This window comes from Oppia nitens, unplaced genomic scaffold (assembly GCF_028296485.1).
Source record: "Oppia nitens isolate AA-2021 unplaced genomic scaffold, nextdenovo-longstitch-racon4-pilon3 scaffold1_pilon_pilon_pilon, whole genome shotgun sequence".
Lineage (NCBI taxonomy): Eukaryota > Metazoa > Arthropoda > Arachnida > Sarcoptiformes > Oppiidae > Oppia > Oppia nitens.
The window spans coordinates 7,084,928-7,107,458 of record NW_026533199.1 but is presented as its reverse complement, the minus strand read 5'-3'; the positions used below and the strand labels follow the sequence as shown (position 1 = coordinate 7,107,458).

General features: G+C 24.7%; 1 protein-coding gene across 2 annotated transcripts in view; it reads left to right on the top strand.

The window, feature by feature from the left end:
- LOC128952657 (nephrin-like) overlaps window positions 1–22,531 on the top strand; it is an 89,472-nt gene that overhangs the window by 63,484 nt on the left and 3,457 nt on the right. Inside the window, exons 1-13 of one of the 2 annotated variants that reach the window (XM_054298086.1) lie at window positions 10,580–10,620; window positions 10,715–10,861; window positions 14,198–14,228; window positions 14,757–14,847; window positions 15,951–16,011; window positions 17,574–17,933; window positions 17,997–18,878; window positions 18,948–19,250; window positions 19,318–19,623; window positions 19,687–20,037; window positions 20,922–21,599; window positions 21,662–21,783; window positions 21,911–21,962. In XM_054298086.1, coding sequence (XP_054154061.1) covers window positions 10,593–10,620; window positions 10,715–10,861; window positions 14,198–14,228; window positions 14,757–14,847; window positions 15,951–16,011; window positions 17,574–17,933; window positions 17,997–18,878; window positions 18,948–19,250; window positions 19,318–19,623; window positions 19,687–20,037; window positions 20,922–21,599; window positions 21,662–21,783; window positions 21,911–21,962 — 3,412 coding nt within the window. In that variant the 5' untranslated portion in view covers window positions 10,580–10,592. Of the gene's footprint in view, window positions 1–10,579; window positions 10,621–10,714; window positions 10,862–14,197; window positions 14,229–14,756; window positions 14,848–15,950; window positions 16,012–17,573; window positions 17,934–17,996; window positions 18,879–18,947; window positions 19,251–19,317; window positions 19,624–19,686; window positions 20,038–20,921; window positions 21,600–21,661; window positions 21,784–21,910; window positions 21,963–22,531 lie in introns of those variants that run through there. The other variant, XM_054298085.1, reaches the window with a different exon arrangement.

Below are 22,531 nucleotides of genomic sequence, written 5' to 3'. Positions count from 1 at the left end.
AAGACTTATTTGATCGGTTATTATATTACAGTAATTATTATTAGTTACGAAATCTATATAATAATGATAATGTAATTTATTTTTTTGATATGATTTTTATGGGCAATAACTCTATTGTATAAGTTTGGCAATAAATAGCAGCCGAGAAATTTTTATTTTATCCATACATACAATAGACAGTATATATAATACAGTAATACTTCTTGTGTTATATAACATTGAAAGCATAGTTACATATTTTATATATTGTTTATATATAAATCTATATATTTAACGAATAATTTCTGTCATAACCTGAAAATAAAAAAGAGTTTTCATACTTATATTACATACTATATATATATATATATATATATGTGATATTACAGTATATATAAGATACACATATAAATTTATTAAAAAAAATTGTTGTGACAGTCAATTGGCCTCAATTTCTTTTATGTTTGTACAACACAAGTAATGCTACGATATTACATGTTTGTTGACGATTTATAATGATCTATATAGATATTGAGAGAGAGAGAGAGAGAGAGAGAGAGAGAGAGAGAGAGAGAGAGAGAGTATAGTAATTTGTGAATACTATTCACTTCAATTGTTAAATATTTTTTGTCTCCATTTGAGTTTTACTGTATTTATAATATTTTTATATAGTATTTGTAGCTAAGTATTCAATATTATTAAAGAAATTTTTGTTCATTCATTCATTGAATTATTCAGTAATATTCAGGAATTATAAGAATATTCTGCTATTATTTATAATACTAACATAAGTCTCAATAATTTTTCTTATTTATGCGACTTAATTTGAAAAATCAAAATATATATTTAATATAAATATATATTATTATTATTTGTGAGTTATGTTAAAAACATAAATAAATACTAATAAATCGATTCAGTGAACAGCAAATTGATGTAAATTTTTTTTAACTCAAATAAATATAAAATAGTGTTTACTATATTTATAAAATAATAGATTTATTATATGATAAAATAGAGTTTCTTAAAATTATTAGTTATATACTGGTTTTAAATCAAATCAAATATATCATTTTATATTAAATATATTATATAAATATATTTTTATATAAAAATACAAAAACATAAAAGTTTTCAAATGAAAATTTTTATAAATTTTTACTAAAATAGTATAGTTTAGTATAAAAATATTTATATCGATTAATATAATAAATATAGAGTATGACATACAAGAATTGTTGGCAATTCATACAAACATAATATCACTTTTTTGTGATCTATCATATTTATGTGTATGTGATATATATTATATACTATATATATATATATATATAAGAAATATATATCATTTGATATTATAGCGACCAGTCATGTGTGATATATCATTGAGATCCAAATGCCCACAACAATGGCTCATCTTAAGAGAGTATCTCATATTTTGTTTTAGTTCACATCACTGGTCATCAAAAACATATAACAAGACATGTGATAACAACACACACACACACACCATAAACGCCTACCCCTTTATTTGTAATCAAAACATATCTTAAGATATACTCTATATTTTATATGACATCTACAGAGTATTTTGTTATTTTAATAAATATTTATATTCAGGTCTTATACACACAAAATTTAATATTTATAATAATAATATAATTTTTTAGCGATAAACAATTGATGAATAAATATACCGTTTTGTGTTAATATAATCACATCCATTATATTATCTATCATTTATATATATTTACTTAATAATAAAAAGCTAATGCAATAGTGAGAGAGCAATGGATAGGTTTTAAGTGAGATATTGACCAAAACAACGACTATTTCTTATCAATATTTGTGCTTTTCTTTTGCTACAAAATTCTGGTCTTTAGCACAAATTTAAGCCACGATTGCAACCATTGGGATATACTGTACAGTATATGTACTCACAAACACATACATACTATCACACACAACAAACTATTATATATATATAGTATTATATATCACAATATACTGGGAACTTAAGACTGTGTTGTCCAAAGTCATTGACGGGAAATAATTGTATGCGAAAGGCATTGGGATTCGTATGAGTGAATCGACAGGAATTAGCAGAAAGTAATAGGAATTGAGTGTAAAAATCACAACAACTATAGCGAAAAGCAGTACTGAATGAGACATTACTTACCATAGCTATAGCTATAGATATCTATAGACATAGTATATAACAATAATACTGAAACAGTTTGCTTATATAACATAGGAATCAGCGCCAGATTATCTACAAATTATTATTATTATTATTATTATTATTATTATTATTATTATTATTATTATTATATTGTATATATCTATTATATAAAAATTCAATTGATTTGTCAACTCTTCCATAAAAATACAATTCTCTTTCCAATTGATGTCCAATCGCTTCACTACTGAATCCAATTTATTCCCAGAGCTCAACAATAAACGGTCAAAACTGGTCGACTCTCTTATCAGTTGCACTCCATTCAAGCAATTATTGTTTGTTTAGTCAAAATTCATGGGTTATCACAACCTGACTTATATCACTATTTACAACAACAACAACAAAAAAAGACTGATTATTACTTTAATGATATTTAACTTATCTGCAACTCTTTACTGGTCCTTAACATTAACTACTGTGTCATCATATCAATCATTTTGTCAAATTGATCCAGGTCACTGGTATAACTAGTTTATAAACAATTCACTTATCATGCAGTAATCTATGGTTTTCATGAATATTTGTAACTTATCCAAAATTATTCAAATAATGTATAATTTATAATTTAACTAAAGTGTGTAAATAATTGTTTACTCAAATATTTCCCATTTTTCTAAATATTAATATTTATAAGTCATTTGTTGTATAATTGAACCAAAAGTTAATTTTTATTTTACTGATTACGCGTTATTTTAAAATGACATAATTGTAATGTTAGATGATATTTATATTGTATTCACATTATAATGAAAAATATTAGAAACTCTATAATCGTAGAAAAATATTGAGAAATAATACGTAATCTAATAAAATTCAATTCAATTCAAATATGTGAAATTTAGGTTTAAATTATAATCTAATATTAGTACACATATTATGTTTTCAATATAGATTAGTTATCTATCAATAATTTTTAGAATATATTTAGCGATTATAGTAAATTGAATTTTGCATTAAAACAATCATTTTTCTTTTACAAATACATATAACTTATATATATTTATAAGTATATATTAAATTCATTTTCCAAATGTTTGTTTTCTCACTTACTATCGCTTAGTATTCAATGAACAAAATTTTTATATTGAATTTTTATAATATATTTCTATATATTCCTAATTTTCTTTTGAATTATTCATTGGGTATATTTTTGGAGATAAATTTCTAGACAATCTTATATTATTGTTTTTTTGTGAACCATTTTTTGTTTGTTTATTTGTTTGTTAGTCTTTACTCTTTAACTTTAGTTTTCAATAATTTTTATTATTATAAATTTATTATTTTAAATATTATTATTTTTGAACAATTTTTTCTTAAGTTGAACCAATATCTAAATTATTTTATACAAATGTTGTAATAATCAATGTATTTATAAATAATACTTTTAATCTAATTGATGAAAAACCTTTTCGTGATTTTCAGCCTCAGATAAACTATTATCTTGAAATGATCGCAAATATATAGGGATTCATAGACACACATTTGACACATTTTACGATATGATTATAGCGTGCAATTAAAATATTAGATTGCAATATCAACTTTAAACAAACACTAAATAATAATTATTTTTATCAGTATTATAATTCACTATAAATTACTAAAGAAGTATTTAAATAGTATTTATAACTTTAAATATGATAATACAATAAATTTTTATTTTGAATGCATTGTTGGCATTCATTCAACGACAAATGACTCTCCTTTTTGTTTTAGCGATAAAACAAAACTTTAATTCAATTATATCATATGTTGCCACACAATAGTTGTACGGAAAAAATATTTATAAATATTTTTAAGAGAATATAAACAATATTAAAGCCAAACATTTATGACACCAACAATATTGTCAATAAATGTCGCAAACATTTGCATCGTTTATGACATTTAGTATGCATATGTCAGTGCTATCAATGTATGATTTAATGGTAAACTTTGTATATATATAACTGTCCCGTAATTTAGTCAAACAGATTATCCCATTTAAACATGACATTAGCCCTAAAATGAACTAAAAATACAACCCTGCTAATTTTATTACTGCCAATCATCTAATTGGCAATCGTTAATGATTTCATGTCTAATAAAACCAATTGTCATTTTAATGTTATATTTAATGATTTTCTATTTACTTGGTTTTTATTTAATGGTGTTAAACCATTGATTAAAAAACTTTAAAAAACAATACATTTTTATTATAAAATTAATTAACCGACAAATTTAAAGATGTTATTTTGGTTAAAGTGGTGACCATTGAAATCCTTATAATTAGTTTTATTGAAACTCCCGATGAGCTCAATGAGCCAATAAAGCACAGGTGGGATATGTCAGTGCTATTGTCTCAGCGAATATATATACAGTATATATAAAACTATATAAACAAAGTATAATCTTATAGTCAGATGAGAGACAAACACAAAATCCATTCTTATTCTTGTCTTTTGTCGTCTTTCTCTCTCTTCTGATGTCTTCTTCTATACTATAAATGTGTTCATTATTTGGATTCAAGTCATTGTTTTAATGCTTATACGACTCAATCTTTGAGAACAGAGATTAAGCTATTTTACCAATACTTCTCTCTCTCTCTCTCTCTCTCTCTCTCTCTCTCTCTCTCTCTCTCTCTCTCTTTCTCTTCTCTTCTTTTCTCTTTCTTTCTTCAGTCTCTTATCTTAAACAAAACGTTTTTATTTTTTTTCTCCCAATTTTGCTAACAATAATAATGTATTAAAAATGTTGTACTTATACATTATATTTAGCAATGTTCTGAATATGAGTGTATCTCACTTTTTACTAAAAGAAATTATAATATTAGATACATTAATATAAGATGAATATTAAATCAATTCATATTATACATTAAGATATTTACTATGCAGTTATATTATTTAATAAAAAAAATTATGAAAAAATTATAATTGTGACAAAAATTTAATCAACTCATAAAGCGTTTGATAAAATATTTATGATTTCCGGAATGAAAACACCATTTATTTAAAGTATTAGATTTATACTTTATATATAAATATTATATATAGTAAATACATAAAAATTATTAATATTTTTACTTTATATAAATTATAGTAACTACAGTATATATATATAAATATCTTATTAAAGTACAGTATTTAATTTTATGCAACGATTTATCCTAAATAAACTACTTATTTGAAGTAACAAAACATTTGACTTTTAAATATAACATTTTATGTTTGAAAAGCCGAAAATAACAAGAAAACACAAAATAACATAAAAATAACATAAGTTTTATATTATGAAAGGGTTTTTTTTTGAGAGATCAAGAGTGTTGTTATGTTGTGTTGTCAGGCGTTTTGCTGGTAATAAACATTGCAAACGATACGCTCCATAGGTTATCCCTTATATATATGATATAAATATGTGATATTTATTATTTGTTTTAGTTTGCCATTACATATATGCCTATTTGAGTCTATATATGTATCACTCTAGAGATATTCAAATTCACAGAAAGTACTGCAAACGGATTTATTTTAGATAAATATATTCAAAGACAACAACAATACAAATCTTGTTCTTAATTATGTTTGAAGACATTCATGTCATCAGAGAGAAAGAGAAAGAAAGAGAGAAAGAGTTGTATTCATAATATCTATATATTTTAGTATTTTTTATATTATAATTTATAGGTAATATTTACATAATGATCATTGATATATAGTATATTTTAATTTTCATCGTTGAATTACTATTATTATTATTTACAGCAAACTAGTATTACTATATTTATATGATTTGTGATTTTGTCAATAAAGTCAAAGTCATCTAAATATGGGCTCAATTTTTATTTTTTAAGTTAATGATCTCAAGAATTGTTTATTTTTGTGGATAAAAATGTTTTTTCACGAAAAATGTATCCATATTTTTAATACACTTTATGTGCACAAAAATTTTTACTATTTATTTATTTATATAAACATATATTTTTATGTAGTTAGTCGAAGTCGATATAAAGAAAAAGTTTTTCAGATATTTTAATGGTTTTAAAAATAAATATAAAAATTTAAGAGTATGTTAAATAAAATGTTTATATATATTATATGCAAATTTTAGATAAAATATTATTTGTATATATTTTTGGTCAAATTATTACGAGTTTTTATGAGATTAATAATTTATTTAAATTTTTAATGAAATTAAATTTTATATTATATAAAAATGATATAACAATAAAAGCTAATAACCATATTAAAAATGCCTTAACTTTCTTATATTAATAATTAATATTAATTTTTTTAAATATTAAGATTTAAAACTTGCAAATCAATTAATAGTAATTTTATTAATTTATTTTATTTTTAAATGTGAACGAAATTCAAAATAATAAACTATATATACGAAAATGTGTTTTTAATTTTTAAATATCAATTTTTTAAATGTATATTTTGTTCACGACTTTTGTGTTTTAAAAATAATTTGAATTAAAACACCAAAACACGATATACTATTCATACAAATATTTGACATTTAAATAAAATCGTGATATTTACTAATATAGTTTATTTTATAAATAAATTAGTTTATATACTCTATTTAAACACTTTTAATATATTTTATAACACTTTTTGCATATATTGATAATTAAATGATTAAAATAAGTTAATATTATATTGTTTAATAGATTATCATCATAAAATTATAAATTGTTTGAAAACAACATTACAATATTAACATTATATACATAAAACGATTAGTTTTAAAATGTTATTAAACTACTTTATTATTATTACTGTGAGTTTATTTTATTTTAATATATTTAATATAATTTTTTATTATTCAATACATTTGAAATGTTTAATTCATGCTAATGACTACTACTGTTTATTTAAGGAGTGTTTTGTAACTATAAGTGAGGGCTGCTGTATAGATGCCAAAAATGAGAACATCAAACACATACCGGTGCTCATGTACTATATGTGACTGACAAGATGAGAGAGAGAGAGAGAGAGAGAGAGAGAGAGAGAGAGAGAGAGAGAGAGACTATGTGTATAGTAGTGTTTAAAGTGATAAATTTTTTGATGTAAACAAAATAAATAGTGAATGAGTGGCTGAGCATACAGTTCACTAAACTATACACTAGTTTTACACAAATTTGTTAAAGTTTTTTATTTGATTTATTTTAAACATTATTTAGGATATTTCTTATCCCTAATTAATGTGTTTGACTTTTTTTTAAATTTAAAAGGAAATGCTTATTGTATAACACATTACATACACAAACTGATGACTATATTAGTCGGTGACATAAATTATAATTAAACAAAACATTTTTATTATATTGTGATAATTTGTAAATTACAATAAACTTTTATGTTTTTAATTTTTCTCTCATAAGGTATTAGAAAATAATGATAAAGTATGACCACTAAGGGTACAGCCCTTTCCGGATAGCCTTCAAATTTTAATGTCTATCAATGCTTTCTTATGTTCAAACTCTATATACAAAGAAATTGAAGAAAAATATTATTATTATTATAGTACAGTATTATTGTTATTACAAATAAAAGACAACTTCATGTTATAATAGAAAATAATACACTTTTTATACTTTTGTATTTAACATTTTCTTTAGAAAATAGTAATGTATGACACATATCACCGGTATATTGTTTGTCTACATTTTAAGTCTACTATTTATATTAAATATAGTGAAAAGCTTTTATTTAAAAAAGTGTCTCAAAATTGTCTTACATTTATTAGTCTATTATTATATACATATAAAAATTCATATATTATTTATACTGTATATAATGTTATACAGTAATACATAATAAAACAATTGAATCAAACTCTTCTGTCTAACCTTTGGTCTGTATTTTTATAATTGGTTGCACATCACAGCACAACACATCACATAACACCAGTGCATACATACCGTCACCAATAAAGGAAGGAATGGGGGCACTGATGCCAAACATATTTTTTCACTATTATTATGACAAATATTATTAAAAAGACCTCTATATATATATATATATATTTCTTATAACTAAAATCTATACAATAGCTAAATCTTTTTTAATCTAATGCGATAATATTTTATGGCTAATATTTGTAGTTTTGTAGTATTTTTTATATATTTGTATAAATTGGTTGTAGTACAGAGTGTAGTGTATTATTATTATTTTGTTTTAAATAATATTTTAATTAATCGCTTGATTTGTTTGACTCAACGCTTTCACACAATATACAGTATAATCTCAAAATAATTCATTGAAAATATTTTGCATAATAACTAAAAGCAATTCAATAGTGAAAATGTGAAATACTTTAAAAAAAGCTTATCAAACGACAGCTCGTCTGTAAAAAAATTATTTTATTTGTATGATATCTTTCAAATATTTAAAAGAAATCCCGACCCGACCTCCACTCCCAACTTATTATGTAATTTTTAACAGCATTTTTCATTGTTATATATACTATAATATTAAATAAATTACAATTTTCACTTCTAATAACAATTGTGAATATAAAAGTTTTAAAGATAATGTTTGATTTACAAAACTCCTTTACAATTACTTAATTTTTTACGCCAAAAAACATATTAAAACAAAATTTAATTTATAAATAAGAGACAAATTATTTCAGGTAGAGATGGTGTCGACACATATTATTTATACGTTTACCATAGGATTCATTTGAAACAACCAAACAATTCTGCTTTCATTTAAATATAAGAAAAAATATTTTAGTATTGAAATCATTTTTTTTAATTTGCTTAAAGTATATATAACTAAAAGAAATGCATTATACTATATATACTGTATATTTAGATATATTGATTCAATGATGTTATATAATTTTTTGGTGATCTGTTCCATAAAAACCATTGTTTTCAACGGAAACACAACTAAACAACAAATAAAATGAAGGGAAATAAGAGAAAGTTTTTTCTCATCTAAAAAAAATTTAAACGAAAAAATATTTATTTTTTTCATTTGTGACATCCATATCAACAATAAGTCAATGAAAAAAAACTAAAATAAAATGATAGCTTTTAGACAGAGACGGGATGTTTAGGTTAAACAGTTGTATTGAAATTGATAGCACTGTATGTTTTGTCGATTTCTATGTTATTATTATTTTTTTGTGTCTAACGTTTTTGCATATCCTGTCGTGTGTCTCGTCATAGAAATACATTGAAATATATACATTAAATGATAGATTTAAATTTAACTTTTCATTAATTTTTTGAGTGTTATATATATATATCAAATGTTATTAAAAATTAAGGAAATATATTTTGATAGATCCATCAAATGATAACTTTATTTATGTTACAAAATAAATTGGTTGTTATTTAGTTCAATGAAACAATTAATTTTTTATTGTTTATGAAAGAGAATAATTTAAATTTTAATTAATTTTACTTTCAAACATTTTTTTCTGAAATGATATTCTATTTAACATCTAAAATATTTACGTTAAAAAATAATTAATTTAAAAGATAATTATTTTATAAATTAAAAAATATACAAAAAATAAATTAATGCTTATTATATTTACCGGTATTGTTATGCATTATCGACCACTTGTTAATTGTTTTAAAAGATTGTTTTTATTAATTATCTATAATTAATTTTTATAAACTATTTAACAAAATAAAACAATTAACAATTTTGTTTAGCTCTTACAATAATTGATTATTGTTCTGATAATTTTGTATTTTGTTTGTTATTATATGATTATAAATATCATTACTTGAAGTAATTCAACAACAAAATTCCGATCAAAATTAATGATTTATAAAACAAAATTTATTTGTCGATGTTTTTATATTTATTTATTTCATTTCATTTCGTGTTTTCCCCCGTTGTGTCCCATATTTTATTTGGGATCAAATTCCTAATGGAATTACAGTTATCCGGAACAGTAATTTGTGGACCAATAATGATAGTATACATTGATATTATAAGATATATCAAAAATATAAATATATATATTATTTATATATATATATATATATATATATATATATATATATAGATGTATTGAAATAAATAAAATGAAGTTTTATTAACATTTTTGTTGCTTTTGTATATCTATGTTATTAATGTAAGCGTAGATTAAAAATAAGAAAAATTAATTACAACTTTATTATCACTTAAAATGTTAGCTTTATATGTAAGATACAATTATTGTAAATATTTTTTTATATATTATGTTTCATTTCATTAATCAAATATTTTTGTGGTAAACCAATTGCATGTTTTCTAAATAATAATTATTAAAGTTTTATATTGACACTAAATTTAATTAAATATATTGTACAGGTATATTATATAACATATAATAAGTATATATTTTAATATATAATACGCATATTTTATTTGTCTTTATGTTTAAATTTGAAATATACAATATTTGTATGATATTTTTCAATGCATTGAATTTACTAATTAAATAAAAAATAAATTTTTAAAATTATTTTATTAATTAATATATTATTTAATTTAACAGTCAATTGTCAGCTGCAGTCACAGCAATATTTCCGGACTCGACCGCAACCGACAGCCGAGGTTATAGAGGGCGGGACCCTTACATTACAGTGCGGTATTGGAAACCAAAGAGGATCAGTCCAGTGGGCCAAAGATGGCTTTGTATTAGGTTTGATCCCATTTATAAATATTGTCATTTAATGTATTACATTATCATATCTAATTAATTAATCGCTTAATTGAATGTATAATTGAATTAATTATACATTCAAGTATTTTTCTAGTTTTAAATGATGAGTATTTTATTTCAATGTATAAAATAATTTTTATTTATTATTTTCATCTTGAGATTAGACCATTTATTATATATATATGCAAATATCAGTATCTCATCACTGGTTTTCTCAAGTGAATTGTTTTTTTTTTGTAAACAAAGTTTATGTTTATATTTTTAATATAAAGCATATTTTTGCATACAGTTTATCATAAATTAATTATTACTTTTAAATGCTAATCAATGCAGAGATTCATATGTTTTGTGAATTTAATTTAGTGCTTAGTTTTTAATTAATAATAATAATAGTGTTGTGTTTATAATAATCATTTATAGATATAATTATGTTTGTTAATAATTTGTAATGAGGTTTTATATTAATTAATTTATATAAATTAGTTTTTAGATATGTTTTCTCAGAGATGACTTATAATGGCATCTATTTATCAAAAATAGTTTTCTCATCAGAGACTTAGAAAAATTACTATTCATTTATTTCACTAATAATGAATGGATTCAAATATTTTATAGACTACTACAGTATGCTAACCCTATTTGCATCCCTTTCCTTCTAAACATTTACAAATAAATACTATTAGTTTGTCTTATGTGTGGCACTAAAACAAATAAATTAATGATTATTTTTGTGCCAAAATGCTTAAAATAATTAGTTTTTTTCCTTTTAAAAAATTTTTTGTCTATTAATTTATTAGTTACGAAAGAAACGCTGTTATAGTTGTACTGAAGTATACAAAAAAATTGTAAATTATTTCACTTTTATATTTCATTGCCGTATGTTATATATATATGGCACTGATTTTGTTAGTATGTGTTGTTTTCAAAAAACGAAATATATTTGCATAAAATTGTAATTTTGGCTAAAAAACAGCTAAATTGTACTGAAAAATGTGTGTTAAAATAAAAAAAGGGATTAAACAGTGAGTTGTTATTATATGTTTGCAATTTATTTGTTTTGGTGAACTAATAGACAACAAGAAAAACTCATTTAAATTATTCGATAATTATTCCTATTTTTATATACATTATCTTAAATTATGTTAATTTCTTTAGTGTCTTACATCAAACATCTATTCATTTTTCTTATGTTATATATTGCATGTATTTTAATGACATACCCGACAAAACATTCAGTTTATACATTTTTTCCATGAATTTATATAATTAATATTTTTTCTCCCGAAAAGTTTAAAAATAATTTTTTTGGTGAAATACATAAAGATGTATTCATTGACTGCAATTGGAGTGCAAAACATATTTATGAGAGAAAATAAATGATTTTTATCTTATGTTTATATAGAGAATAAAAATGAAAAAAAAGTATTAGTAAATTAAATTTATTTTTCGCTGATTTTCACTTCATTTTTCATATAAAATTTGATTATTTATTTCTATAAAAAATAAATTCTTGAACTATATTTTTAATACACAGCCAACAAACATACTATACTTTAAAACTAGAATCACTCTTGTATTATACAGTACTTGTATATAATATTTTTTATACGTAATGTATATTTATTTGTCTCCTACCGGTGCTATCCTAAAACTCTCTCTCTCTCTCTCTCTCTCTCTCTCTCTCTCTCTCTCTCTCTAAATATTTAAAACAAAAAAAATAATTTTATTTTTATCGATTGCAAAGTGCAGTTAATTTTGAATTTCTATTTACTTATATGTATTTTGAATGCCTTAAGCCATTGAACAATATTTTAGTAAATGCATCGATATATTTGGTTTTAGCTTATATTTAGCTTATATTAATTAAAAAAGTGTGATTTTTGTTTATATTATAAAAGTATATGTATATATATTTTTTAATTTATAAAAATTTGTTTATCAATTAGTTATTTAATTGCTATGCATTTAAATTTGTAAATTAATGCATTTGTATCAAATAATATGGAAATAAATGTAATTTAAATTATTTTGAATGTTAATTGACTTTAGTATTGATATGAATAATTTAAAAATTGATTAATTTATTAATCATTGATTAATTGATATTTAAAAATGACTTAGACTTTAATTTAAGAAACATATTGTATTGTTATAGTTTATATTTATATATATAGTTTATATATACAGTATATATATATGATTATACTGTACCGTAGAGTAGCAATAGTATTAAGTCTGCATCAAAGTATTGGTTTGATTATCATAATAGCGTTGAGATAATTGTTGTCGCAATCAAAGTAAATGTTGTGTAAAGAGAGCGCCGGAAATGGCAACTGATATACAAAAATGACAACACATTTGTTGTTTATATAAATTTAGTGCAGACTATAGTTAGTGAACAATATAATAATAATAACAATAATAACAATAACAACACATAAGAATGTGTTTGTATATAAAATGATAGATTTGTGACACAAATACATTGAATAAGAATAATGACTTCAATCGGTTGAACAAATATAACGGGATATTCACTGTCCATCTATTTCTTTGGATACCATTTCTACTGATTTCTAGAGTCAATGTCTCATTATTTCCGGCATTCATTTCTTGCCGACCAAACAAATGGCTTTCAGTTATGCAAACACTTTATTTTTATGTCATCTTTATCTCTCTTTCTATATATATATATATATATAATACAATCTATAGTTATATTTATTTCAATCTTTAAAGAATATTCTGTTGTATACTAATGTTTTTAAGTAAATGTTAGATCTATGATGTTTTTAAAAAATTTTAACTTAATTTTGGCGTCTTTTAGATGAGCATTAAAAACCATATAATTACTTTGAATGCATGGATGCATTTGATATAATTTTTGATAAATGAATTAAAAATAGTTTAAACACTGAAAACAACTAATAAAACATTACTATTCTTTCATGTAATTACAGTATAACACTATTAATGAAATATAATGTATACAACTATATGTGTTATATAACTGTAAGTGAATGTGAGCCGAGAATTGTTGCAAAATAGCTTTGATAACATTTTTGCCGACATATTATGTCTTATAAAAGACATTATTTTTTCAATAATTAATCATTTTTACAACTTTTATGTACACATATCATATGAATCTATAGTAATATTAAATTGTTTTTTAATGAAAAATATTTATTTTGTTATTTGGAGAATTTCCATCTCTGAAAAAACATTTCTATATATAATAAAAATTTAAATCATTAAATTAATATCATAATCATTATTAATATTAATTATATTTTACTATTATTTTATTAATAGGTTTCGATAGAAGTATTCCGGGATATGAAAGGTATGCTACTATTTGTTGGTTTTTATTATTATTATTAAAAAACATGCAAAACATATTTACAAAAAAAACAACAAATTAATTAATGTAATTAATTATTTGGCTAAAAAGCTATTTTTATTGTCTAATATGAGCTGAAAACACGAGTAATAAACAGTTTGTTGTTTGTGATAGAAATTTCACTTTATTTTTTGTTTAAAAGATTTTAATAATTAATGAGATATTGTATTTCAGTGAAGACTCAGAGGATAATAATAATAATAATGAAAAATAGATGATTGAAGATGTATTAGACAATGAAGTTTTACTAAACGAAATAAATAAAAAGTTAATCTCTATATCACAGCAAATAATATTTAATTCATAATATATATCAATCATTTTTATATCATATGTTTATAATATTTTATAGCTCTTATATTTATAACATTTTTTATAGAATGAATACAAAATTACATATTTTATTATATTTTTGATGTTTTCAAGTTTTTTTACAAACAAATATAAAAATGCATTTTTTTCACTACACAGGTATTCGATGACAGGCGACGCTAATATAGGAGTACATAATTTACGTATTGTTAGAGCAAAAAATGAGGATCAGGGAGAGTACCAGTGCCAGGTATGTCATATTTTATATTATTTAATCAACTTTTTTTGTGTTTACTTAATTAACTTTTTAACAAAAAATTTTTTCATATCTGATTAACAATACATTTATTATAATTGTCTTGTTTTAAAATATTTTATAAAATTTTTAAAAATAAAATGTTAAATGTTTATTTTTTTATTATCTTACGATTACTAATTATTTAAGTGAAATTTATAATTTTTATTAAAAATGTCTAACCGTTAATGGACTCATTAAAAGTAATATAATTGATTAGTTTGCACCACAAAACTTCACTTATAACTAATATATAGATAAAGTGCTTTAATAAGCAAATTATCTCAGTTTTAGTCATTGAATGGCTCTTTTGTATTGAACCTTCAGAAGAATGTCAACTATTTGTTTGTGTATTAATGATGTTATGAAGAGAGCCATCATTGCTAACAATGATTAATGAACTGTTATTATAGTAGTGTCGCACTCATACCTCATTCAATAGTGTCGGTGCTCTTCTTCACACTTTTTTTTGCAGACAACACAACACAACATACAAGACATAAGAAAAACTCAATTTCCGACTCAATTCCCGAAACTCTAATATTATATAATAAGAGTACAATTGATAAGAATATTTCCCGACAATAACAACAACTCTTTTTTCTTTTTATATACAAACAGATAATTCATTTTTTATATTTATTTATTTATAATTTTATTTTTTTTAATTCATTAACATAGACATCGTTTTAATTTATATTTTCTAAAAATATAGTAATCAATAAATTTATATGAAATTAAAATTTAAAATATTAATTGAAGCACTTGGTTATACACCCTATAACACATATACGTTAATTATATAATAAATATTAATTATTTGCTCCGATGATCACAGACTTAATTATAAGTATATTTAATATTATTTGATATGAGATTTGTTTTACTTGAACTTCACTTACATTAGATAACTAATCTGATAAAATAATTACAAAGATATTTATAGGGGACACACAAAAAGTTTTAATCTCTTTTGTTTGACTTTTCTATATATATATATAATTATCTCATATAATAATTATTTATTTTTACATTTTGTTGTTTGAATGACAACACAGGTCGGGCCCGGACCGGGTGGTAATCAACCGATAAGAGCCACAACTAAACTGACAGTTTTGAGTAAGTCTTTAAATTTTATTTAAATCTATTTTGTTTTTTATCACATATTTATAGTTTATTTTTATAATTGTATAAAAAACTATATTTTTACTAAAAAAAATGTTTAATATAAATTTGAATGTTTTTATATAAAAACAATTTATTATATTTTTAAATACAATCAAATATAATCTTATTATATATTATTATTTTACATAATATATTTGACTTTTGATCTCATTTTTTAAAATATAAAATATTACGATATAAAACTTTTAAAAGGATTAAAATAGTTCAACTTTTTTCTGTCTCACCATGAGTTAAATGATTATTTCATTTTTTTATATTTATATTATCTATATATATATATAAGTAAACAAAAACACACATATCATTAGTTTCACTGTTAAATGTAGTGAAATAATTAAGTAAAATATTTTCCTTTTATTCACTGATAAAATTGAATGTTTTTCATGTTTTTCATGTTAATAAACATTAAGAGTATTGAAAGAGGTTTTCATATCTAAATACTCTGTTAACATAAAAGTTGCAGAGAGTATACAAATGAAATGTTTTTGTTTGTCATTTTAAAAAACTTTAAAGACAAATATTTATTATCATCTGATCTAATGGTCAGAAATAATAATAATATATCAGCACAAAAAAAACACACATATATATATATATATATATACTTAATAGATAGTCACATACACTTGATATACAATATATTCTATAAAGACTGTATAATACAGTATATAATTCGTACATAACTTGAATATATATTTATACACTATACTAACATAAGTATATACACTGTATATATACATAGTATATATACTGTATATCTCGTCTATGTTTTATTGTTATGAATTGAGCTGAAAGAGTGTTTTTTGTGTTTCATATAAAATAAAAAGAATATATATTTTTTGTCTATATTTTTATTAAATTTTTTTTATATCTTTTTACATTATTATTATCCATTAAAGTGAACTCACTATATATATATACTGAAAAGTGGCTCAAAGAAATAGTTTTTAGTAAATTTTACACAATTGTATAAATACAGTATTAGATAATATCGCAGTGCAAACAACTATGATATAATTTCATAATGCATTCAATGATTGTTATTTTATGAATAGATTTTTTGAGATCATATAAACTTATTTTTGATGAATAAGTTATTTAAATAAATTAATGTAAAATATCTCTTTCGAATTGGCTTTAAATGAATGACCAGTTATTCAATTTACTCATTAATAATATACAAACAAGTCTTTAAGTATTGTAATTTTAAATTATCAAATTTAGTGTATTTAAGATTAAATTTATTTTATAAGAGACCATAATCTATGTTATTGATTATCAAAGTCGTTAATTTCCTATACATTTTATACAGCATTTTTTTTAATTTAATTCAATTTAAAAAATAAATGGCACTTTAAAATAATGATTTATAATGATTAGAAATTTAGAAACCAAGTCATTTAGATAATAGATAAATTGTGGTACTTTTTTATACATACTTAGATTACTGTAATTTGAATTAAATGCTAACATTTATTTAACCACCCGTCCAGTCCCGCCCAGTTCTATTGAGATAACTGGCCACACAAACCAAACACAAGTGGAGGTCAAAGAGGGTCAGTCCATGGATTTAGAGTGTGTTGTTACTGGAGGCAAACCGTCCGCACAAATCAAATGGTTTCGTAAGAATATTGAATTGAGAACAGACAACGTGACTGTCCGGACAGCGTCGGTTGATAATGAATTGATGGTCTCTGGCCATCAACCAACCGAAGTGTCTGTTTCTGTATCGACAATAACAGTGAGACCACACGCTGAAGATAATGGTGTGATGTATACGTGCGAAGCTATTCACACGGCCTTATTAGCGCCTATGAGACATTCGCTCACATTATCTGTATTATATCCGCCCGGTATGTATTGCATTAATACATTTTAAGTTTTCATATTTATTTAATCCAATTGTCACAAATCAGGTTCACCAGAGATAACTGGTTACATAGAGGGTGAGACCGTTAGAATGGGTGATACATTGACTTTGGTGTGCAAATCAATTGGAGGCAATCCATTGGCACAATTGGTTTGGTATAAGAATGATGAAGAAGTAGACTTCTCGTTCACGACGACAGCTAATAGACAATCAGCTAATTCTCATACATTTGTTGTCGACGCGTCTGACAATAATGCTGTCTACCGGTGTGTCGCCTCATCGTCCATCACACAGACACCAATGGTGGCAGAAGTCAAACTTCAGGTCCACTTTGCACCAGCAAAGGTATACATCAATGGCACCAAAGAGGCTAAATCTGGCGATACTGTAACGATGACCTGTCATACGGAGCGAAGTAACCCTCCATCAGAACTTAGTTGGGTTGTCGATGGAAGACCTGTGACGGCCACTAACAGTATTGTTGCCGATCCGTTAGGAGGTTGGGTTAGTTCAGCCAATGTTACGGTAGTGGTCACTCCACAGGACAGAAATATGAAAATGTTGTCCTGTTATGCTATAAATCAAGCACTGGGAGAAACAATTGTTGAAACAGCGGTACTAAGTATTTTATATCCTCCCGATCCGCCCAACATATTTGGTTACACTGAAGGGACATCAATACGTGCCGGTTCTCTGCAACGGTTGACTTGTGTGTGCAATGGAGGCAATCCTTTGTGTAATCTCAAGTGGTTTAAGGGAGAGACAGAAATAATATCGGGAACTACCGTTAGTACTAATGGTAATGTTGTCTCCAATGAAATTGCTATAATTACAAAAGATAGCGATAATGGAGCTCAATATCGGTGTGAAGCCAGCAATTCAGCTACAATTGAACCGTTGATAGCAATAATACAGCTAACTGTTCACTGTATGTCATTTCCAATAAAATTTATTTGTAAAAGATATTAATTTTTTGTTTATTAATACTTATGTTTAGTCCCACCTTCCGGTGTGTTCATTAAAATGAGTCCAAAACAACCCAAAGCTGGAACTCATGTAGAGTTGGTTTGCGAAACGGGTAGTTCTAATCCAGAATCAGTGGTCACGTGGTGGAGGGATGGCTTCCTTTTGAATGGACATCAGGACGGTATCATAGATGGACTGTATGGAGGAAAGACCACCAGAAATATATTACGACTCAATGTCAGCAGTGATGACGACGGAACTGTACTCACATGTCAGGCAACAAACCGTGTGCTCCAGCAGTCAGTCCACGACGCGACCACTCTTAGCATTCAATGTAAGGATTAGTCGGTTCAGAAATAATTGTTAACAAATAAGTAATAAATTTATTTTGTGTTTTTAAGATTCACCTGAATTTCTCAACTCTCCTTTAACTCAATTTGATATAATTGAAGGCCAGCCGTCTGTTATTAATTTGACGGCAAAAGGCAATCCCTCACAAATTGAGTACAAATGGTCGCGTCAGACGGAGACCATTACTGCGGCCACTGAAACAACTACCGGTTCGCCTATCGATTCTCCGCGTATACAGAGTAGTGGACCCATACTTAACATCAGTGAAGCCAAAAGAGGCGATTCAGGTGTTTATAAACTGTACGCTCAAAATGAGTTGGGATTGAGTGAGACGGCCATCAAAATCAATGTTCAATGTATGTTCAATATGTCCGATGTATATATGATATATAGTTTAATAATTTAATATCTTTTTATAGACTCAGCACAGATACTTAAAGTAAGCGAAATGGTTATGATTGACGAGTGGGCCAATGCATACTTGGAGTGCAACGTTGACGCCAATCCCAGCACCGATACAACTATCACTTGGCGCCGACGGTTCCGCAATGAATCTGATGCTATCGTCACTCAAGAAATTGATTCCTCCAGAATGAGAGAAACAATCGAAACCATTGACACCGTTGGCATCAGTGGTTCGGGCTATACTTTAAAGGGATCACTAGCCATATATAATACAAGTTTAGAGGATTCGGGGCAACAATTTGAATGTGTGGCCAACAATGGTATCGGAGATAGCGATACAGCCATCGCTACATTACTTGTTTTACGTAAGTCTCAGTGCTTTAATTGGAATATAAATATATTTTTAGTTTTATTTGATTATAATATATACTTTTGTTTACAATTTAATGTGCAGTTTATTGTTTTTGCATTACATTAGTACTGAAACTATTATTGGAAACATATAGTAGTTTTGTATTGTTTTCACACAAGTTTCGTGAGAACTATTCATAAAAACAAATTATACTTATTTTATGGAAACATTTTAATGTCCAGAATATTCTGTTTTTTATTATTTTTCCAACAGTGATAAAATAAGTGATAAAATGTTTATGTTTTATGTGTATGTGTGTGTATGTGTGTGTATGTGTGTGTATGTGTGTGTATGTGTGTGTATGTGTGTGTATGTGTGTGTATGTGTGTGTATGTGTGTGTATGTGTGTGTATGTGTGTGTATGTGTGTGTATGTGTGTGTATGTGTGTATGTGTGTGTATGTGTGTATGTGTGTGTATGTGTGTATGTATGTATGTATGTGTGTGTGTGTGTGTGTGTGTGTGTGTGTAAAAATTTACGAATATTTTCACTCGAAATGTATATAAATGTCTTATAAATGTCCTTTAAGATTAGAAGAGGGAAAGATTTTTTATATTATTTATACAACAATAGTAATAATAATAATTATTTATTACAATTGCTATTTATATATATATATATATATATATTGATATATATATATTGATATATATATTATTTTTAGTCATAACACATTTAGGCGATATAATACTTGATATTTGCTAAGTCTCGCAATTGATTAAAACAATGGGTATTCATATTAATATTGAACGGCAATTGGAAATAATTTTTATTTTTATGTCTTTATTTGTATTATTTGGAAAAAATTTAATAATTAAAATAAATTTCTTTTTACAGATAAGCCAATTATAGACAGATCACCCATTATATCCAAGTCGGCCACTGATGACGGATCAAGCGGTAGATTATACTGTAGAGCACAGGCAGCGCCTAATGTGACTTTTACATGGACTCGGGAGGGACAGATACTGAGCACTGATAGCAAAGCTATAGGTGTTATTAAAAGTGAATCCACAAGTGATAAACAAAGGAAAGGCTCGGAACTGAAAGAAAAAGAAGTTAAATATATTATAGAACCGACACAACAGTTAGATTTAGTGAACTACCAGAGCGTACTAATTATTTTGGACGTACAGAGTCAGGATTACGGGGCCTATCAGTGCATAGCACGCAATGATCTGGGCTTTGATGCCATAACCATTCAATTGAACCGAACTTCAAAACCCGATCCACCACTTGCTCTTCGAATTCTTAACATAACCGAGTCATCCGTACAGCTCCGGTGGATACCTGGTTTTGACGGCGGTATTGGCCAAGATTTTAGGCTCAGATACCGACCGACTTCGAGTTCCGATCCGTCCTTTACATACAAAGATGTCTATCCGGCCAACTCTACACAAATAATATTGACTGGTCTTAATGAGGACACGGAATACATGTTCGGTGTTCAGGCCATCAACACTATGGGTCACTCAGACTTTACCATAGATATTGTCAAAGCCAAGACTCTTAAAGGTTAATACAATTATTTTGAAAAATTATTAATATAATAATATTACTAAATTTTTCATCTAAAGAAACTCCAGTCACTGAAACTGAGAAAATCATATCAAAAATTATGAACGAAAGGGCGGGTGATTTGCCTAAACTTATACTAATTGTATCAGTTGTGGGCAGTTCTCTACTATTATTTAATATCGTAAGTTTTCAAAAATATTTTTCATTATAAAATTTGAATAATTATTACTTTGACATTAAATTTGTCTAAACATACATTTTTAGCATATTTTTCACTTAAAATTAATTATCAAAATACTTATTTACAGGTTTTAGTTGTTTGCTTTGTACGTAAACGCAGGAGAAAGCGTTACGAAGAGGGTATGTATTGACTATTAATTTATATATTTTTTTGTTATTAATACTTAAGAATATTTCTATATATTAATGACTTAAACGATGTAAAGTTATAAATAATAATAGACATAAATTTTAACACTTTTGCAAATAAAGTTCAAACAATTTTTCAAAATTGAAAAGATTACAAATGAATATTCAGTTCAAAGTTTAGTTAAATAAGTTTTCTTAAAATAATTAATTTTATATAAACTTTTTAACAAAATTTTATATAATCTAAGATTTATTATTAATGATTGGACCCTAACTTTAATAAACAAAATAATTTTATTATATAATCACTTTCACAAGTTATACCCTCTCATCGGTTAATAGAAAAATTTGTAGAAAATTTTTAACAAAACTACAATTACTTATCATATTATTAATGCTAAGACTCACACCCTTTGAATTATACAATCATTTCAATCCACCGCTCACTTAGTCATTCATTCAGACTTTTTTTTCTCTCATAAACACATTATTTATAATACAATTTAAATAAATCTTAGGTTTAGATAGTTATTAAGCATTTTTACAGTTGACGAGTAAAT